The sequence below is a fragment of the Cherax quadricarinatus genome, chromosome 46 (assembly GCF_038502225.1).
Source record: "Cherax quadricarinatus isolate ZL_2023a chromosome 46, ASM3850222v1, whole genome shotgun sequence".
NCBI lineage: Eukaryota > Metazoa > Arthropoda > Malacostraca > Decapoda > Parastacidae > Cherax > Cherax quadricarinatus.
Genome location: NC_091337.1, coordinates 158,828 through 181,625, shown reverse-complemented (window position 1 = coordinate 181,625; position 22,798 = coordinate 158,828). Strand labels below are relative to the sequence as shown.

General features: G+C 37.9%; 1 protein-coding gene across 1 annotated transcript in view; it reads right to left on the bottom strand.

Moving 5' to 3' along the window:
* Positions 1–2,457: 2,457 nt before the first annotated feature.
* Positions 2,458–22,798, bottom strand: part of LOC128688420 (UTP--glucose-1-phosphate uridylyltransferase) — a 170,285-nt gene continuing 149,944 nt past the window's right edge. The window contains exons 9-12 of the mRNA XM_070094413.1: positions 12,877–13,014; positions 9,284–9,456; positions 3,990–4,088; positions 2,458–3,785 (exon numbers count right to left, since the gene is read on the bottom strand). Coding sequence (XP_069950514.1) covers positions 3,678–3,785; positions 3,990–4,088; positions 9,284–9,456; positions 12,877–13,014 — 518 coding nt within the window. The 3' untranslated portion in view covers positions 2,458–3,677. The remainder of the gene's footprint in view (positions 3,786–3,989; positions 4,089–9,283; positions 9,457–12,876; positions 13,015–22,798) is intronic.

Sequence of the window (22,798 nt, the reverse complement as noted above, 5' to 3'; positions counted from 1 at the left end):
CATCCCACATGCTCTTCCAAGACATAACTGGAAGTACAATACTCCCACACTAATCCCAGATTGTAGTGAGGCACCTCATCCCTTGTTTGGTTCCCATATAAATCCGGGGAAGAAGTAACATCCATTTCAACACTCAGAGTTTCTCCAGAAACATTAAGGAAGGCCTCTGTGATATTTACCTGCCTCACAGAGGTTCCTTCAGTGGGTGGAGTAGTGATAGTGGTGGGTGGGTAGTGAAAGTGGTGGGCAAAGTAGAGATGATGGTGGGTGGAGTAGTGAAGGTAGTGGGTGAAGTAGTGACGGTGGTGGATGGAGTAGTGAGGGTGGTGGGTGTAGTACAGATGGTGTTGAGTGAAGCAGTGAAGGTGGTGGGTGAAGTAGAGATGGGGGTGGGTGAAGTAGAGATGGGGTGGGTGGAGAAGTGAGGGTGGTGGATGGAGTAGATGGGTAGTGGGTGTAGTAGTGAAGGTGGTGGGTGAAGTAGTGAGGGTGGTGGGTGTAGTAGAGATGGTGGTAGGTAGAGTAGTGAAGGTGGTTCTTATTTAAAATCCTGTAACAAAAAAATGGGGTGTTTTTTGGGGGGCTGGAACAGTTTAACGGCATATCAATTAAATTCAGTGAGGAAAATTGATTTGATAAACAAGCAAATCGAGTTACAAGCTCAGTCACAGAACGAATTCAACTCGTAAGTCAAGGTACCACTTTACTCTGATAATTATAATTAAGTTACCTCTACCTAAATAAACTTTCTGTGCTGGTGTGCAGGTACAAGTTAAAATCACTAAATGTCTCATTAGTCTTGAAGATGCCATATTAATGATAATAACAACACACAATAATAATCACTCTGAGGCGCATTAAATGTCATATATTACGTTAATATACGCTCGAATTAATCCATCTATGACATTTTTTTTTTCAAAATTATATAATAAACACGCTACATAACATAAACATGATAAATACACCCCACAGTAGAATAAATTAACACAAATACGAGATGTTTTCCAGTTGTTTTGTCAGAAAGAATAACACGTTCTCTAGTTCAACACCAAAGAAAATGTGTACACAATAGTATTACTGGGTGTAACTGTAGAAAATTATTCCTTTTGTATGCCTTCACTCAGATTATTATTATTATTATAATCAAGGGGGAAGCGCTAAACCCGGAGGATTATACAGCGCCTGGGGGGGGATGTGGAAGGCATTCAGGCTTAATTCGGGGAACTGGAGCACAGATCCAATTCCCTAAATCAAGAGCCCCTCACCAATAAGGAACCTTCCTTGAGGGGGCCTTCACTCAGAGCATCATTCCTTCTGAAAATGGAGTGTAACACGAGAATGAAGTGTTGCTCTTTTTTTATTCTACCTTACCAACGTAGAGACAACTTGTACACAATGTAAGGTGTTTGTACTATAAGCTTCACAGACATGGAAACGAAATTGTAAGAGCCATACCCGGATGTGTTCATATGTTTGTTTACATAGTCTGCAGCTCTGTCCTCTCTCATTTACTCATTCTCTCTGGTTTATTCGTTTTTATCTCCTTTACTAACCTCTCACCCTACATAAAGACTACAAATATTTTAAGGTAAGTAATGAGCATACTAGGTAGTAGGTTGGTACACAGCAACCACCCAGGGAGGTACTACTGTCCTGCCAGGCGAGTGAAAAACAAAAGCCTGTAACTGTTTTGCATGATGGTAGGATTGCTGGTGTCCTTTTTTCTGTTTGATAAACATGCAAGATTTCAGGCATGTCTTGCTACCTGTACTTACACTTAGGTCACACTACACATACATGTACAAGCATATTTTCTTTCTAGTTCTTGTTCTTGTTTGTTTCCTCTTATCTCCATGGGGAAGTGAAACAGAATTCTTCCTCCGTAAGCCATGCATGTTGTAAGAGGCGATTAAAATGGGGCTAGTAACCCCTTCTCCTGTATAAATTACTAAATTTAAAAAGAGAAACTTTCATTTTTCTTACTGGGCCACCCTGCCTCAGTAGGATACAGCCGGTTTATTGAAAAAAGAAGTAATGAGTGTACTGTATATGCATTTTATCGCTCTAGGATTTTTTAAATGTCGTAGTATATTACATGTGGGTAGATTGGCCAGGAGGGCTATCATACCTACCACATCTAACTTCTTACAATAAATACTAATCACCCGTCATGCTACATTACGACTACAAATATTCTGAGGTAAGTAATGAGCGTACTGTTTTTTAATGCCTAGTTCTATTGCTAACTTAATATATGTTGGTGCAAACTTATCTGGCATTTATAAGTGGAAAAAAATGGCATTCTGCTTTCTGCTGATGTCTGCTTTGCAGTGGTAGCCTGGAACTTAACCTGCCATGTAAGTGGGGCCCTACTGTATTCACAATAATGTACCAAGCAGTTTACACATTCACACTTTAAGACCATATTTTGTTAAGGGCAACGAAACACATTAGTAAACAATTCATTTTATTTTTAACAGTTCTTATGTACAGATATGAAACAAGAGCTTTGATCTTTGAGAAATTTTCAGTTCTTAATAAATGGCCTATCGTTGACAGTACTGGTAAACTAACATTTTTGGCACATAGTAGCTGCTAAAAAAATATAATTAGTTATCCTCTTGAAACTAAATGAAATGAAGGTAGACCAATAAACGAATGAGGGTGACTAGCTTAGAACTGAAATTAAAATGAAGAACATGCACAGTCTGATCTAATGTTATGCAAATATCTCTAATTACAGTGCTAATTTATATATCAATGCTGCTCATTTGTCTATTTCATTATACTATTTATGAATGTAAACTATGCCATAAACTTCAATATAGTAAAATGATTCAAGCTGAATTTCATATAAAACACTTCTTACTAATACCTACTCTCTTACCTAGTAGTAAATACATACCCAGAATACAGACAGTGATCTTGACTGCATCTTGGGAAAGAAACTAAAAAGGATTCCAACAGGATCTCAATGGAAATAAACTACACTGTTTGGATTATCTTGTGTTACCATCCTTTGGGGGTTAATCTGAAAGTTCTTTTCTAATATAGCCAATAATAGCTTTAATAGTAAAAATAAAATATTGCGCTTCAGTAAATCACAAACACAGTACTGTTTAATGATACACATGTTTTACAAACCTGTCCACTACAGGTGACTAGAGATAATATGGCCTAAGCATAAGTAGCCAACTGCACCCTTGACTTCAATAACCATATAACTGTGAATATTATAGTGCATATAGCATCTCTGTGGACCCTCAGTAAAACTTAATGTGTTTACTATGAATGACAAAATATATAAATCTAACATGTACAATCCTGTGCATCAGCACCAAGAAAAAAGTGAGGCCAGAACACACACTAATTTCTTACAAAAAAAAATTAAGTACTTAAAACAGCACACAAATACTCTAAATGTTTGTGCTCTTAGCTCTACTTATCATGTAATGGGTAACAGTTACTCAAGATAACTGTTACTTCATTTTCATTTAAATGTGCTAGGAATTACTCTGATGTTAATTAAATCTTGTGTCTTAATTGTTACAAAATATATTTTAAAGTATTGAAAAATAAAGATAATTTTAAAAATAAGTACTTTCCTTAAAAAAATAATTAAACTTGAAGATCCGAGTTAACACGGTATATACTGTACATTCTAATTACACAACCTAGTGATCCAATATGCGAAGATTTCCAGACACAATCTTGTTTTCCAAGATGGCACCAGGTGGAATATCAATTCGGTCACCATGGTTAGCAATAATGATAACCGTCCCCTAAAAGATAAGAAAAGTAGTAGAATTATACAGAACAATGAATATTATATACTGCTAACAATAGTGCATGCATCTGTAATAGCTCTAGCATTTGAACTGTGATGTCCGTGCACTTCCAACAAAATCACAATGATATTTATGCTTTGATAACTGAATCCAGAATAGGGTTATTTTAATAACTGAAGATTATATGACTAAACTTACCCTTAGACTAACGCCCTTTCCAAATGTAACATCACCTGAAACAGTCAGATGATCTAACTCCAGCATGTCCGGGATAGAAGCAAATCGTCGGAGGAACTCCTGAGAAAAGTTTCAGAAATCTCATTTCCATAAATGATGAAGGAAATAAGAAGCAAACAACCAAAGCTTGGGTTTCTATCTTATCTAATCAACTCATTCACACCACCTTAATTTATCACATAACTGAATAGAGTGCAGAGAAGAATAAAGAAACTCTGAAAAAGTAGAAGAGATTATGAATCTGGAGCAATATGGGAAATACAATAAAAGTTTTGAATTGAAGGTATATATGTACAACATTACAATGTTGTACAAGAAATTTAGAGATTAAACAAGAAATCTTAATGTAGGAGTGTACCAAAGTATCAGTGGGTATTGACTAATTCTGATGGTGTCAGTATCGGTGGGTACTGACTAATTTTGACAGCGCTGGCCTAAAACTGGGTACTGGTATTGGCAAAACTTTTGGTATCCTCCCATGCTTATTATGAGAACAGTGCTTAAAAAAAAAGATAGGATTAAATAAAATGAACTTAAATCCGCAACAGATAAATGATAGTGCTTACAGAATATATCACAGAGCCATACTATGGTTTTTAAATTGGTGCTTTTCCAGGAGCAGTTCCAGAATTTCTATACCAGAGGGAGAACAGGGATTAGGGGAGGTCTGAAGACCCATTTTGAAGCAATGTTATACACTTATTACTATTTTTATTTGGGGAGGGCTCAAGGCCTTTCCTTGGCACTGCCATTGTGCTTTCCTCATCAAATTATGCTTCTCCAAATATCAGACCTTAAGTGTATCATTTTTTTTTTTTCAACAAGTTGGCCGTCTCCCACCGAGGCAGGGTGACCCAAAAAAGAAAGAGAATCTCCAAAAAGAAAATACTTTCATCATCATTCAACACTTTCACCACACTCACACATTATCACTGTTTTTGCAGAGGTGCTCAGAATACAACAGTTTAGAAGCATACACATATAAAGATACACAACATATCCCTCCGAACTGCCAATATCCCAAACCCCTCCTTTAAAGTGCAGGCATTGTACTTCCCATTTCCAGGACTCAAGTCCGACTATATGAAAATAACCAGTTTCCCTGAATCCCTTCACTAAATATTACCCTGCTCACACTCCAACAGATCGTCAGGTCCCAAGTACCATTCGTCTCCATTCACTCCTATCTAACACGCTCACGCACACTTGCTGGAAGTCGAAGCCCCTTGCCCACAAAACCTCCTTTACCCCCTCTCTCCAACCCTTTCGAGGACGACCCCTACCCCGCCTTCCTTCCCCTATAGATATACATGCTTTCCAAGTCATTCTACTTTGATCCATTCTCTCTAAATGACCAAACCACCTCAACAACCCCTCTTCTGCCCTCTGACTAATACTTTTATTAACTCCACACCTTTTCCTAATTTCCACACTCCGAATTTTCTGCATAATATTTATACCACACATTGCCCTTAAACAGGACATCTCCACTGCCTCCAACCGTCTCCTCGCTGCTGCATTTACCACCCAAGCTTCACACCCATATAAGAGTGTTGGTACTACTATACTTTCATACATTCCCTTCTTTGCCGCCATAGATAACGTTTTTTGACTCCACATATACCTCAACGCACCACTCACCTTTTTTCCCTCATCAATTCTATGATTAACCTCATCCTTCATAAATCCATCTGCCGACACGTCAACTCCCAAGTATCCCAAGTATTCTTCCATACTCCTCCTCCTCAATTTGATATCCAATTTTTCTTTATCTAAATCATTTGATACCCTCATCACCTTACTCTTTTCTATGTTCACTTTCAACTTTCTACCTTTACACACATTCCCAAACTCATCCACTAACCTTTGCAATTTTTCTTTAGAATCTCCCATAAGCACAGTATCATCAGCAAAAAGTAACTGTGTCAATTCCCATTTTAAATTTGATTCCCCAAAATTTAATCCCACCCCTCTCCCGAACACCCTAGCATTTACTTCCTTTACAACCCCATCTATAAATATATTAAACAACCTTGGTGACATTATACATCCCTGTCTATCTAAGACCTACTTTTACCGGAAAGTAGTCTCCCTCTCTTCTACACACCCTAACCTGAGCCTCACTATCCTCATAAAAACTCTTTACAGCATTTAATAACTTACCACCTATTCCATATACTTGCAACATCTGCCACATTGCTCCTCTATCCACTCTATCATATGCCTTTTCTAAATCCATAAATGCAATAAAAACTTCCCTACCTTTATCTAAATACTGTTCGCATATATGCTTCAATGTAAACACTTGATCTACACATCCCCTACACACTCTGAAACCTCCCTGCTCATCCGCAATCCTACATTCTGTCTTACCTCTAATTCTTTCAATTATAACCCTACCGTACACTTTTCCTGGTATACTCATTAAACTTATTCCTCTATAATTTTTACAATCTCTTGTCCCCTTTCCCTTTATATAAAGGGACTATACATGCTCTCTGCCAATCCCTAGGTACCTTCCCCTCTTTCATACATTTATTAAACAAAAGTACCAACCACTCCAACACTATATCCTCCCCTGCTTTTAACATTTCTGTCATGATCCCATCAGTTCCAGCTGCTTTACCCCCTTTCATTCTATGTAATGCCTCACGTACCTCCCCCACACTTACATTCTGCTCTTCTTCACTCCTAAAAGATGGTATACCTCCCTGACCAGTGCATGAAATTACTGCCTCTCTTTCTTCCTTAACATTTAAAAGTTCCTCAAAATATTCTCGCCATCTACCTAATACCTCCATCTCCCCATCTACTAACTCCCCTACTCTGTTTTTAACTGACAAATCCATACTTTTCCTAGGCTTTCTTAACTTGTTTAACTCACTCCAAAATTTTTTCTTATTTTCATTAAAATTTCTTGACAGTGCCTCTCATATTTACTATAAATAAAACTGCTATTTATATTAATGTAAACAATGGAAAGTGAGAAAGTCCAGACAAGGTATTATCACCAAGTGTGTGAATAACTTAAGTTATTCACTCAAGATGACAAATGAAAACTAGAAAGTAGGGAATTGAAATAATCCTCTAAAAGTATAAATTATAGCCAGGCTCAACTTTGATGCCATCAGGGGTTTCCCAAGGACTTGTACTTTATATGAAAATGTTTGTGTAATATTATTTGCACTTCCACAAAGTATTATTTAAACAAGAAGAGCACGCAGACCAAAATAGACAAAGATATTTAACAATACATCAATAACCTCGATTTGAAGAATTTGGAAATAAGGGGGCAAAAATTTACTGGGTCAAATGATTTGGGAACTATGAACGAAGTCCACTGTTTACAGAATTGTCCATTTTTGTTATGATCAAAGTAAAATTATCTCATTCACTTTTTAACACACTAGCCATCTACAACTAAAGCAGGGTGACCTGAAATAAAAACAAGTTTCTTTTTTCCATGTAGCAATTTATACAGGAGTTACTAACCCCTTGCTCCTGGCATTTTAGTCACCTCTTACAACATGTGTGGCTTACAGAAGAAGAATTCTTCTCCACTTTCCTATGAAGAATCTTATTTATATTCACCTTAACCATTGTTATTGGCCACCCACTCCTCCTTATTAGTCTGCTAAACTGAGAGTTAGTATACTGGAAATAGGCGAAAGTGCAAAAACAGCTCTCAATTTAACCGACTAATGGAGGATGTGCATGGCCAGTGTCAACTGTTTAGTCATGACAACAATAAAAAAATGTGAAAAAGTTAATTATTTATTCCAGCCATAGAGAGAACTGCACTGATGGAAATGAGATCTAAGTGAGTTGAAAAGATACGCACTCTAGCGCATGAATACACAGAGTGGATGTGTTGGCAGATGGGTCCATGAATGACTAGGTAATTCATAATACAGGTGAATGAAATAAGGTAGATGGGGAGATGAAGTTTGAGAAAAGTAAGGTTATCAAAGGGTGCAGAAAAGAGAAGGCACCATATAGTGGTGTTAACATTTTTGTATGTGTATGGAAGCAATGTCCTTGAAGTGCCATAAGGAGGAGGCTGAAAGGAAGGAGCAGACAAAGTAGAGACATCATGTTTGAAATCAATGCATGGAATAAATATTCAATGAAGAAGTGAAGAAATTAGATGTAATTCTGAAAGGAAAAAAACTGAGATGAAGCAGCATTGGCTGACCTAGAGAATGTATATATCTGGGTTGAATGGAAGGGGTAGGGGATAGTCCAAAAAACGTTGTAAGAAAGATGAGGAACTTTTTAATGCAAGAGCTTTATGAGTTATAGGTAGTAGATTGGTAGACAGCAACCACCCAAGGAGGTACTACCGTCCTGCCAAGTGAGTGTAAAGCGGAAGCCTGTAATTGCTTTACACGATGGTAGGATTGTTGGTGTCTTTTTTTTCTGTCTTATACACATGCAAGATTTCAGGTACATCTTGCTACTTCTACTTACACTTACTCACACTACACATACATGTACAAGCATATATATATACACACCCCTCTGGGTTTTCTTCTATTTTCTTTATAGTTCTTGTTCTTGTTTATTTCCTCTTACCTCCATGGGGAAGTGGAACAGAATTCTTCCTCCATAAGCCATGCGTGTTGTAAGGAGCGACTAAAATGCCAGGAGCAAGGGGCTTGTAACCCCTTCTCCTGTATAAATTACTAAATGTAAAAGGAGAAACTTTCGTTTTTTCTTTTGGGCCACCCCGTCTCAGTGGGATACGGCCGGTGTGTCAAAAGAAATTAAAGCTTTATGAGTATGTGCCCCTGAATATTTTGATTTCCATATTTATCATTTGATTTTATTTAATTTTTTTTTGTTAGAAGCAGCATTAAACAGAGATTGTAAGAAAAAATGTTTGGCAGAAATCCAAAGTCAATCAAATTAATTAAAAAAATATTTACTGTTTTTTTATATTGGTCGGATGGTTTCCAGTATGGGCAATGCCAAAAAAAAATTGGGCAGCCTCTACTAATAAAGTAATGCATAATCTCTCTCTCAATCTCTCACGTGCGCACACTCTCACACGTGCACACACACAGACTCGCACGCATGCACACTCGCACACATGCGCACACACTCGCACGCACGCACACTTACATGCACGCACACTCGCATGCACACACACACTCGGATGCATGCACACACACACACACACACGGGGCCAGGAGCTGTGACTCGACCCCTGCAACCACAAATAGGTGAGTACACACACACAAACACACACTAACCTTGACTCTGCCAAAATGATTGGGCCCCAACTTAACAAGAGGAGTGGTTTCAAACATGCGCAAAGGAGACATTACTAATGTTCCTTGTTGTAGTCTGTAAAGGTTGCTCATCACAAGCAGCAGATCGTCAGTCTTCTTTACAGGCAAGAATCTTGACCGGGGAACATTAATACCTGCAAAAACAATTACAGTACATCTACAACTAACAACTGTGAAGCAGTCCTGGAAATCATTTGCTACGATAAGTATCAAACTTATTTTACCACATTATAACTGGAGATATATTCACAAATAATAATATTCTGTATCTAATTTCATTCATTCATTAATATTAATTAAAATAAGATACATCCTCTTCTCTTATTCTATAACATTTCTTTCCTCCCTCTCTCCTCCCATCATCTATCATATCTGACATGACACTTTAAATATGCTCTCCACCCCCCATCCCATTATGGATTGAATAAATGGTGTGGGAGGGGATTTGGTGAAGAAAATGTAGCCACAGGTGGCAACAGGACTGCCTCCTGTATGTTTTCCACCCTCTCACTGTAATAGATAGTGGAAAGCATATGGTGTAAGACAATTGTGATGAGGGAACTTAACCCCTTGACTATCAAAACCCCAAATCCTGAGGTGTCTCCTGGTGTCGAGAGAGAGAGAAAAAAAAATTCTTATGAAGTGATAGAGAATCTTTTCCCAATGGTAATGACACCAAAAGAACAAAATTTGATGGAAAACTGACGGAATTACACTCTTGCGAAGTTAGCAACCTCGGCAATATTTACAAATCGGCGATTTCGCCCACTTTGAGCCCTATTTTCGGCTAATTCCATTGTTCCAGTTCACCAAACTCATAGCTATTTCTTTAGAACTCCATTAGTTCTATCGATTGAGTACAAGAAACTGCCCATCTATGAATTTCAACTACCCAAAAACGTGGTCAGAAATTTGCAATCTGGCCAATTTCATGCAAATTATAAAATACACCAATTTCAAAATAGGGTCCAGAATGAACAATGCAGACATTCCTGGCTCTAAAATAATATTTTTGTTTATCAGTCACATCTCCAGGCCCCTCTGATATTACTCTTGCTTTCTATTTTGAATTTTTATTCAAATGAAAAATATAAGATTTACTGTTATGCAGACTCCTATAATATTGTAATAATTATATAAATAATGCCAACCTATTCATGACTGCATATTAGAATGGCTAGTTGGACATTTATTGGACACTGATATCATTTGTTTACTTTTGAACATCGGCAAAAATCAAACATTTCCCCTACTTTGAGCTCCATTTCAAGGTTCTTTTCATAGTAAAACCAATTAAAATCACCTCTATTTCTATAAATGTTTACCATTCTATCAAATGAGACCAAGAAAATGAGAATACAACCAAAAATACTATACGAAAATACACCACAAAGTCGGTGTTTTAATCCAAAAAAACGGTCGGATTTTTCTTTTTTCGTTATGCACTGCGTGCTGCAGGATTTTTTTTATATGGTGCACATTAACCACACAGACCCATTCTCTCACATGTGGGCCTACCAGTTTTCTCCTGCTTGATTTGAAGCCGCTAGAATTTATGAGTATATACACTTCAAACACGATGGCTCGTAAAGCGTATATATACGACCGAAACAGTCAAAGGGTTAAATACCCAGTCTATTGTAAGGTTGGGAGGGTTTTGATTGTATCAGTGGTTACTGGTAATGCTGTACCTAGAACCATGTCACAAGTATTATATATCAGTGGTGCTGGTATTGTAATACTGTACCTAGAACCATCTCGCCAATAATAATTTACATTAAATAAACAAGGCATAGTTTTAAAGATACCAAAAATTAATTTATTGTGGGTTATGTTTAACATACATGCTGTAATTAATAAAATGGATTAGAAAATTCAAATTTACATAATACATTGTCTATTAGTATTGTCACAGTCATTACTGTATTTAGTTTATGATTTTTAAAAATAGTCTATTAGGAAAACAATACCTTCAAAATTTATTTTTTGTATTAAAACTACTTTTGTCATTTTAACTTCAAAATACATACAAATACAATATTATATAACACTTTACTTGGCCTTAAAAAATAAACATTTAAAAAAAGTAGCTGAACCAAAATTCCTGTTAGCTAGTACAGAAGGGGCCCCTTCCCATGGGAGTTTTTTTGGTTTACACAAATCAATTTTCAGGCTATGAACTGTTATCCTACTTCAGCTCATTTCAAAGCCCAGCCCTATCTAAGGTACACTATCATCACCCAAGATGCAACCCACAACAGTGAACCAACACCCAGGTATCTACTTACTGCTAGGTGAACAAGGGCAACAGGTGTAAAAAACATGCTCAACATTTCTACCTGTGCTGGGCTTAAACCATGGACACTCAGCATATGAGGTGAGTGTGCTGCCAATGAAGCCACAAGACACCCTTACGTTAAAGAATACCCACACGCAGTAGTTTCTTTCATTATCCTTAGTTAACCCTTTCAGGGTCCAGAGGCCAAATTTCGAAGTGTGCACCAGTGCCCAAGAATTTTCAAAAAATATATTTGTTATTTTTTCTTATGAAATGATAGAAAATCTTTTTCTGAGGGTAATAAAGCAAAAAGTACGAAATTTGATGGAAAATTGACTAAATTATGCCTGCGAATTTTGATGTGTCAGCAATATTTACACATCGGCGATTTTGCCGACATTGACTCCCATTTTAGGCCAATTACCTTATTCCAGTCAACCAAATTCTTAAGTTATTTCACTGGTATTACATCTATTCTATCGACTGAGCACAAGACATTGCCAACTCAACTGTTTCAGCTACAAAATAAAGTGATTGGAAATTGGTAATTTGGCCAATTTAGGGCAAAGTTCAAAATATTCCAATTTCAAAATAGGGTCCAGAATAAATAATGCAGGAATTCCTGGCACTAAAATAACATTTCCTCTGTTCATCAGTTATGTTTTCAGGCTTTACAAATGAATTTCACTTTGATTTTTAGTTCACATAATGAATTTTTATTCAAACCAAAAAATAGAAGATTTACTGTCATGCAATACTGTAATAATTGTACAAATAATATCACCACATTTGTGAACATATATTAGACCCACCAGCTGGTGTGTATTAGACGTGTGAGGTCATTTGTTTACTCTTGAACATCGGCAAAAATTTTACATTTCCACTACTTTGAGCTCAGTTTCAAGCCATTTTCAGTACTAAAACCAATCACAATCATCTCTATTTCTGTAATATATCTTCCATTCTATCAAATAAGACCAAGAAATCGCAAATACAATTATAAAAAACATACGAAAAAACACTGCAAAGTTGCTGTTTTAATCGGAAATTACGGTCTCAGTTTTTCTCTCATGTATTATGTGCTGCAGGATTTGTTTTATGTGGTGTACACATACCACATAGATGTCTTCTCTCATATCTAAGCCCAAATTTACCACTCACAACTTATCAGAGTGAGCTGAGCTCATGGCGCAGATCTACGGTTTGGACCCTCAACGTAAAGCCGTAGATCTACGGCATGGACCCTGAAAGGATTAAACTGACATGATATTCTTACCTAATGCACCAATGAAAGACTTAACGGCAGCACCAACAGCCTGCTCCAACTGGATGATGTTAAGACCATTATCCAAATGTTTGTTGTTGATAATAACGTCCATATCCATTGTTTCCTCATCAAGGATCCGATCTACAGCTGCAACAAAAACATCACTAGTTAAAAGTAATCAGTGTTTAACACTTTAATTTGATACGGGAATACCAAGACTTTATAAACACAATTTCTTAAATAAATGGAATGTTCATTTTGGAACTGAAAATAAGAGGCTTACTTTCAAGGAATATTAATACACTTGCATTAAATTCTGGTTGGCTTTGAAAAAGTTTGGTAATGCAGTAGGTCTGTAAATTACTGTTCCAACTCATGATGTTCTGCACTTACGATACTGGCACACTGAAACCAATTAACCACTTACGAATGTTGATTTGCAGATATCATTGCAAATACCCAAATAGAGAATATTCTAAGCAATTATTATTAGACAAATCTTCAAAATATTCCCTCATTTTCCAAACATCTCCACATTCCCACTTAGCATCCTCCTCCTAGGTTTTTTTTAACTGCCAAGTCCATATGCTCCCCAAACTTTGTGGCTGAAGAAAATTGTGTAAAAATTTACATGGTGCAGGTTTGAAATGTTTTGAAGGTCTCTTTAGCCTTTCAGCCATTGTGCTTTTGGGAGATTCTAAAGTTGCAAAGGTTAGTGGGAGGGTGTGTAAAAGAAGAAAGTTCAAAGTGAACACAGATAACAGTAAGGTGATGAGGGTATCAAAAAATTTAGGTAAAGAAAAATCGAATATTGCAATGGAGGGAGGAAGTATGGAAGAAGTGAATGTGTTCAGATATTTGAGAGTTGACAGGTCAGCAGATGGGTTTACGAAGGATGAGGTTGACCATAGAATTGACGAAGAAAGAAAGGTGAGTGGTGCTTTCAGGTATCTGTGGAGCCTAAAAAAATACAACCTTAACCATGGAAGCAAAGACAGGAATGTATGAGAGTAAAGTGGTACCAATGCTCTTATATGTGTATGAAGCATGGGCTGTAAATGCTGTAGCAAGGAGGAGGCTGGAGGCAGTGGAGATATGTCTAAGGCTAATGTGTGGTGTAAACATTATGCAGAGAATTCATAGTGTAGATATTAGGAGGAGGTGTTGAGTTACTAAAAGTATTAGTCAGAGGGCTGAAGAGGGGTTGAGGTGGTTTGGTCATTTAGAGGATGGAACAAAGTAGAATGACTTGGAGAGCATATAAATCTGTAGTGGAAGGAAGGCGGAGTAGGGGTCGCCCTAGGAAAGGTTGGAGGGAGGGGGGTAAAGGAAGCTTTCCGTGTGAGGGGCTTGGACTTTCAGTGTGAAAGCACATCTGATAGGAGTGAATGGAGAAGAATGATTTTTGGGACCTGACGAGCTGTTGGAGTGAGAGCAGGGTAATATTTTGTGAAGGGATTCAGGAAAACCAATTAGCCAGAAATGGGAAGTACAGTGCCTGCATTTTAAAGGAAGGGGTTGGGACATCGGCAGTTTAGAGGGACAACTAAGCTGTCGTATCTTAGTGCCTCTGCAAAGACAGTGATTATGTATGAGTGATGGTGAAAGTGTTGAATGATGAAAGTTTTTTCTTTCTTTTTGGGTCACCCTGTTTCAGTGGGAAACGGCTGAAGTGTTAAAAAAAAAATTACAATTTGTCCTAGGTAGTAGGTTGATAGATAGGAAAAGCCTAGAGAGGTACTACCATCTTGCTTATAGTGTAAAATGGAAGCCTGTAATTGTTTTACATGATGACAGGAATGCTGGTGCATTTTTTCAGTCTCATAAACATGCAATATTTCAGGCAGAGAAGGGCCCCACTTATATGGCAGGTTAAGTTCCAGGCTATCACCAGAAAACGGACATCGCCAGAAAGCAGAACGCCATTTTTTCCCACTTGTAAATGCATGTGCAAATGTCAGATAACAAGTTTATACTAACATATATTAATTTAGCAATAGCACTAGACATTTAACCCCTTGACTGTCGCAACCCCAAATCCTGAGGTGTCTCCTGGTGTTACAGAATTTCAAAAAAAATTTCTCATGAAATGATAGAGAATCTTTTCCCGATTGTAATGACACCAAACGAGCGAAATTTGATGGAAAACTGACAGAATTACGCTCTTGTGAAGTTAGCGATCTCTGCAATATTTACAAATTGGCAATTTTGCCCACTTTGAGCCCTATTTTTAGCTAATTCCATTGTTCCAGTCGACCAAACTCATAGCTATTTCTTTAGAACTCCATTTTTTCTATTGATTGAGGCCAAGAAACTACCCATTTACCGATTTCAACTATCCAATAATGCGGTCAGAAATTTGCAATTTGGCCAATATCATGAAAATTAAAAAATATGACAATTTCAAAATAGGGTCCAGAATGAACAATGCAGATGTTCCTGGCTCTAAAATAACATTTTCTTTGTTCATCAGTCACGTCTCCAGGCCCCTCTGATATTACTCTTGCTTTCTATTTTGAATTTTTATTCAAATAAAAAATAGAAGATTTACTGTTATGCAGACTACTGCAATATTGTAATAATTGTATAAAAATTATGTCAACCCATTCATGACTGCATATTAGAATGGCTACTTTGACATTTATTGGAAAATGACATCATTTGTTTACTTTTGAACATCGGCAAAAATCAAACATTTCCTCTTCTTTGAGCTCCATTTCAAGGTTCTTTTCATAATAAAACCAATCAAAATCACCTCTATTTCTATAACATGTTTTCCATTCTATCAAATGAGACCAAGAAAATGAGAACACGACCATAAATACCATATGAAAATAGATCACAAATTCGGCATTTTAATTAAAAAAAAAAAAGTCAGTTTTTTTTTTCTCATTATGCACTGCGTGTTGCAGGCTTTTTTATATGGTGCACACTGATCACAGAAACCCATTCTCTCACATGTGGGCCTACCAGCTTTCTCCTGCTTGATTTGAAGCCGCTAGAATTTATGAGTATATATATATACGTCAAACATGGTGGCTTGTAAGACGTATATATACGACCGAAACAGTCAAAGGGTTAAAAACAAAGTAAAATACACTCACAGTACACTCATTACTAGCCTTAAAATATTGGTAGTCTTAATGTAGGGTGAGAGATAAGTATTGTTTACTGTAAGAAGTCAGGTGCAGTAGGTAAGTAGGCGGTAGGTGCCACCCCACCCACACGTAATATACTACGACATTTAAAGCGGCCCAGAGTGATAAAATGCATATACAGTGGACCCTCGCCTAACGATATTAATCCGTTCCTGAGAGCTCAACATTAGGCGAAATTATCATTAGGCGAATTAATTTTCCCCATAAGAAATAATGGAAATCAAATTAATCCATTCCTGACACCCCAAAGTATGAAAAAAAAAAATTTACCACATGAAATATTAATTTTAATACACACAAACTGAAGAAGACATGCACAGTTACATGACACTTACCTTTATTGAAGATCTGGTGATGATTGATGGGAGGGGAGGAGGGGAGTGTGTGGATGGTCTTAGTGTTTAGAAGGGGAATCCCCTTCCATTAGCACTTGAGGTAGCAAGTCCTTTTCTGGGGTTACTTCCCTTCTTCTTTTAATGCCACTAGGACCAGCTTGAGAGTCACTGGACTTCTGTCGCACAACATATCTGTCCATAGAGGCCTGTACCTCTCGTTCCTTTATGACTTTCCTAAAGTGTTTCACAACACTGTCAGTGTAATAGTCACCAGCACGGCTTGCAACAGCTGTGTCAGGGTGATTTTCATCAAAAAAGGTTTGCACTTTAAGCCACATTGCACACATTTCCTTAATCTTTAAAGTAGGCAACTTCTTCAATTTCTCTATCCCCTCCTCCGAAGCAGTTTCCTCAGGTGTGGCCTCTTGCTGTTGAAGATGATCTAGCAGCTCATCAGTGGTTAGTTCTTCATTGTCCTCCTCCACCAACTCTTCCACATCCTCCCCACTAACCTCTAACCCCAAGGACTTCCCCAATGCCGCAATGGATTCCTCAACTGGCATACGCTTCTCAGGGTTAGCCTCAAATCCTTCAAAATCTCTTTTGTCTACACATTCTGGCCACAGTTTCTTCCAAGCAGAGTTCAAGGTCCTCTTAGTCACTCCCTCCCAAGCCTTACCTATAAGGTTTACACAACTGAGGATATTAAGATGATCTCTCCAAAACTCTCTTAAGAGTCAATTGAGTTTCTGAGGTCAATACAAAGCACCTTTCAAACATAGCCTTTGTGTACAGTTTTTTGAAGTTTGCAATGACCTGCTGGTCCATGGGCTGCAGGAGAGGAGTGGTATTAGGAGGCAAAAACTTGATCTTAATGAAGCTCATGTCTGCAGAAAGTCGCTCTGCCACATCTGAAGGATGACCAGGAGCATTGTCTAATTCCAGGAGGCACTTAAGGTCAAATTTATTTTCAATTAGGTAATTTTTCACAGTGGGGGCAAATGCATGGTGTAACCAGTCATAGAAAAAGTCCCTAGTGACCCATGCCTGACTGTTTGCCCTCCACTGCACACACAAATTAGCCTTGAGGATATTCATTTGCCTGAATACTCTGGGAGTTTCAGAGTGATACACCAATAAAGGCTTCACTTTGCAATCACCACTAGCACTGGCACACATCAACAGAGTAAGCCTGTCTTTCATAGGTTTATGTCCTGGGAGTGCCTTTTCCTCCTCAGTAATGTAGGTCCTGCTTGGCATTTTCTTCCAAAACAGGCCTGTTTCGTCACAATTAAACACTTGTTCAGGTTTCAATCCTTCAGTCTCTATGTACTCCTTGAATTCATGCACATATTTTTCAGCTGCTTTGTGGTCCAAACTGGCAGCCTCACCATGCCTTATCACACTATGTATGCCACCACGATTCTTAAACCCTTAAACGGTCCAAACGTATATATACGTTCACTCGTGTAGCGCCCCAACTTTTTTGAGGAAAAAAACAATCTTTTCTTTTAAAAGGAAAAAAGAGTATATGGTACCCAGGCATCCCCAATTATTTTAATATGGCACACAGTGAGTGCGCACACCCATTCTCTCATGTCTAGGTGACTCAGGCTTATTGTGGCAATGTTGAATGAATGACAAAGAAAACGTATATATATGTTTGGGGCGCTATGCGCGTGGACGTATATATACGTTTGGACCGTTTGAGGGTTAAATCTCTCAAACCAACCTTTGCTGGCCTTAAATTCACTCACATCACCACTAGTTGAGGCATTTTTCTAATTAAATCCTCATGCAACTTCCTAGCCTTTTCACTTATGATCGCTTGAGAGATACTATCTCCTGCTATCTGTTTTTTGTTTATCCACACCAATAACAGTTTCTCAACATCTTCGAGTACTTGCAATCTCTGTTTCAAAAACAAAGTTGCACCTTTGGCAAGAACAGCTTCCTTGATTGCCGTTTTCTTGGCCACAATAGTAGCGATGGTTGATTGGGGTTTACTATACAACCTGGCCAGCTCGGAGACACGCACTCCACTTTCATACTTAGCAATGATCTCTTTCTTCATATCCATTGTAATTCTCACCCTTATTCCTGTAGGGCTGGCACTAGAAGCTTTCTTGGGGCCCATGGTCACTTATTTTGCAGATGAAATCACTAAAAACGCTGTGATAATATGAAATGTTCCAATTGTATGCTTGGATGTGACCGTGGAGGCTGGCTTGTAAACACTGCCACCCACGGAACAAGTGAGGCTGGCTCAGGCCGCACATGGACGCGTCTCGGACAAATCGCGTTGAGCGAGTTTTTTAGCGCTAGGCGAGGCAAAATTTTTGCATTAAAACGTATCGCTAGGCGGATTTAACGTTATGCAATGCCATCGTTAGGCGAGGGTCCACTGTACAGTACACTCATTATGTACCTTAAAATATTTAGTCTTAATGTAGAGCAAGAGATGAAATGTACTACGACATTTAAAGCGCCCCAGAGCAACAAATCGCACATACAGTACAGTGGAACCCCGCGAATTTGCAGCTTCGATAATTTGCGGATTTTTTCTTAGAACCTAACTAATAATCGTTCGCGGAAAACCCCACAAATTTGCGGAATTTTTGGGGGGGCTTTTTGTTGGAGCAATATATATTTTCTTATATTTTAACACTAAATATTAAGAAAAATATAATTTAATAATTTTATAACATAAATATTAACGCAAATTCAGCAAAATTTCCATATAAAATGTAATACTGTATAAACATTTTAGTGCTGCACAACTAATTCATCATCATCTCTTCAATCGGTATCAATTCATTATTGGTGAGGTTTAGTAGAAAAACAGAAATGAGCAGGAAGGGTAAAGAGAAAGGAGAGTCTTTCAATGTTTATTATGCTAATTGCCGTAGTGCTAGGAATAAGATGGACGAGTTGAGATTAGTTGCTAGTGCAGGTAACATTGATGTATTTGCCTTAACTGAGACGTGGTTTAATTCAAAAAGTCGGGACATGCCTGCGGAATGTCATATTCAGGGTTTTAAATTGTTCCAAGTAGATAGAAGTATCGGGAAGGGGGGGTGGGGTGGCATTGTATGTCCGAGATCGCTTGAACTGTTGCATAAAAACGGGTATTAAGTCTGAAGTAACACATACAGAGTCTGTTTGGATAGAATTTTCAGAGGGGCATGAAAAACTGATTTTAGGAGTGATATACCGTCCCCCAAACTTAGATAGGGACCAAGGGAGACTACTATGGGAGGAAATTGTTAAGGCCACAAGGCACGATAATGTAGTAATTCTAGGAGACTTTAACTTTAGTCATATTGATTGGAATTTCTTGACTGGGAATTTAGAATCATACGACTTCTTAGAAGTAGTTCAGGATTGTTTTTTGAAGCAGTTTGTGACAGAACCTACAAGGGAAAATAACCTGCTTGACTTAGTTATGGCAAACAATGAATCCCTTGTTAATAATTTAGAAATTTCAGAGGAACTGGGTGCTAGCGACCACAAATCAATTACATTTAGCATTGAATGGAAGTACGATAGTAGCGATAACTCAGTAACAGTCCCAGATTTTCGCTTAGCAGATTACGATGGGCTTAGAGAACACTTATCATCTGTTGACTGGGGTAACGAAGTGAGCTATCAATATGACAGTTTTCTGAACACTATACATGCTGCTCAAAGAACGTTTATCCCATATAAAGAAATTTGATCAAATAGAAATGACCCAAAATGGATGAATAATAGGCTCAAATATCTACTAGGGCATAAGAAAGGAATTTATAGGCGTATCAAAAGAGGTGAGGGTCATCTTATGAATCAGTATATTGACATTAAGAGGGACATTAAAAAGGGGATAAGAAAAGCTAAAAGGGACTATGAAATTAAAGTTGCTAGGGATTCTAAAACTAACCCAAAAAGTTTTTTCCAGGTCTATAGAACAAAAGTTAGAGATAAGATAGGTCCCCTTAAAAATAACTATGGGCACCTTACTGACAAAGAGAATGAAATGTGCTCGATTTTTAATAATTATTTTCTCTCAGTTTTTACACAGGAAGACACTAACAATATTCCAGTAATTAATTTTTATAGTGGGCTAGAAGAAGATAAATTATGTAATATCACAGTCACTAGTGAAATGGTTGTGAAGCAGATAGACAGACTGAAGCAAAATAAGTCGCCGGGTCCTGATGAGGTTTTTTCAAGGGTTCTTAAGGAATGCAAAATGGAACTCTGTGAACCATTAGCTAATATTTTTAATTTATCTCTTCAAACAGGTGTAGTGTCTGATATGTGGAAGATGGCTAATGTAATTCCTATTTTTAAAACAGGGGACAAGTCGTTACCGTCAAATTACCACCCAATAAGCCTGACCTCAATTGTAGGCAAATTACTAGAGTCAATTATAGCTGAGATTATAAGAAGCCATCTCGATAAGCATAGCTTGATTAATGATACTCAGCATGGATTCACAAGAGGCCGGTCTTGTCTAACTAATTTATTAACTTTCTTCAGTAAAGCTTTTGAGGCTGTTGACCACGATAAAGAATTTGATATTATTTACTTAGATTTTAGTAAGGCTTTTGATAGAGTTCCGCACCATGGACTGTTAAGGAAAGTGGCAGCTCATGGCATTGGGGGAAAAGTGCTCTTGTGGATCGAGTCATGGCTCACTGACAGGAAGCAGAGTGTGTCCATAAATGGGGTTAAATCCGAGTGGGGATCTGTAACAAGTGGCGTTCCACAGGGATCAGTCTTGGGCCCGTTGTTGTTTATAATATATATCAATGATCTTGACGAGGGAATTACTAGTGATATGAGCAAATTCGCCGATGACACAAAGATAGGTAGGATAATTGATTCAAACGTAGATCTTATGGAACTTCAGGAGGATTTAAACAAACTCTATCCTTGGTCAGAAAAGTGGCAGATGCAGTTCAATGTAGATAAATGCAAGGTTCTGAAGCTTGGGAGTGCCCATAACCCTAGTACTTATAAGTTAAATGATGTAGAACTTAGCCATACAGATTGCGAAAAGGACTTGGGGGTTGTGGTGAGCAGCAACCTTGAACCAAGACAGCAATGCCTAAGCGTACGTAATAAGGCAAATAGATTACTGGGATTTATATCAAGAAGTGTAAGCAACAGAAGTCCAGAATTCATACTGTAGCTTTATACATCATTAGTAAGGCCTCACCTAGATTATGCAGCTCAGTTCTGGTCTCCATATTACAGAATGGACATAAATTCGTTAGAAAACATTCAGCATAGGATGACTAAATTAATACATAGCATTGGAGGTCTTCCTTATGAAGAAAGATTGAAGACTCTTAAGTTACATTCACTTGTTGGACGGGGAATGAGGGGAGACCTGATCGAGGTGTATAAGTGGAAGATAGGTATTAATAAAGGGGATATTAATGAGGTCTTGAGGATGTCTCTCCAAGAGAGAGCCCGCAGTAATGGATTTGAATTAGATAAGTTTAGATTTAGAAAGGGCATGGGAGGGTATTGGTTTGGAGGTGGGGTGGTTGATGAGTGGAACAGTCTACCTAGTTGGGTTATTGAGGCTGGGACTTTGGGTAGTTTCAAATTTAAGTTGGATAAGTACATGAGTGGGAGGGGTTGGATTTGAGTGGGACTTTCACATCAGAGCTTATTTCTTGGGTGGCATTGAAAATTGGGTTGGGCAAATGTTTTGTTAGTTTGATGAATTGTAAAGGACCTGCCTACTATGGGCCAACAGGCCTCCTGCAGTGTTCCTCCTTTCTTATGTTCTTATGTGAGTATCCATACAATTAACTTTACTTTTACTAAATTAAATTTTTACCATATATATTATCACCGTATATTTAATTTTGGAGTGAGATAAACAAGTTAAGAAAGCCTAGGGAATGAATGGATTTGTCAGTTAGAAACAGAGTAGGGGAGTTAGTAGATGGGGAGCTGTAGGTATTGGAAAGATGACGGGAATATTTTGAGGAACTTTTAAATGTCAATGAAGAAAGGGAAGTGGTAATTTCATGCACTGGTCAGGGAGGTATAACATCTTTTAGGAGTGAAGAAGAGCAGGATGTGAGTATGGGGGAGATGTGCGAGGCATTACGTAGAATGAAAGGGGGTAAAGCAGTTGGAACTGACGGGATCATGACAGAAATGTTAAAAGCAGGGGAGCATATACATGCTCTCTGCCAGTACCTATGGACTGGAAGAGAGCATGTCTAGTTCTTTTATATAAAGGGAAGGGGGACAATAGAGACTAAAAATTATAGGGGAACAAGTTTACTGAGTCCTAGGTAGTAGGTTGGTAAACAGCAACCGCCCAGGGAGGTACTACCGTCCTGCCAAGTGAGTGTACAACGAAAAGCTGTAATTGTTTTACATGATGGTAGGATTGCTGGTGTCTTTTGTCTGTCTCATAAACATGCAAGA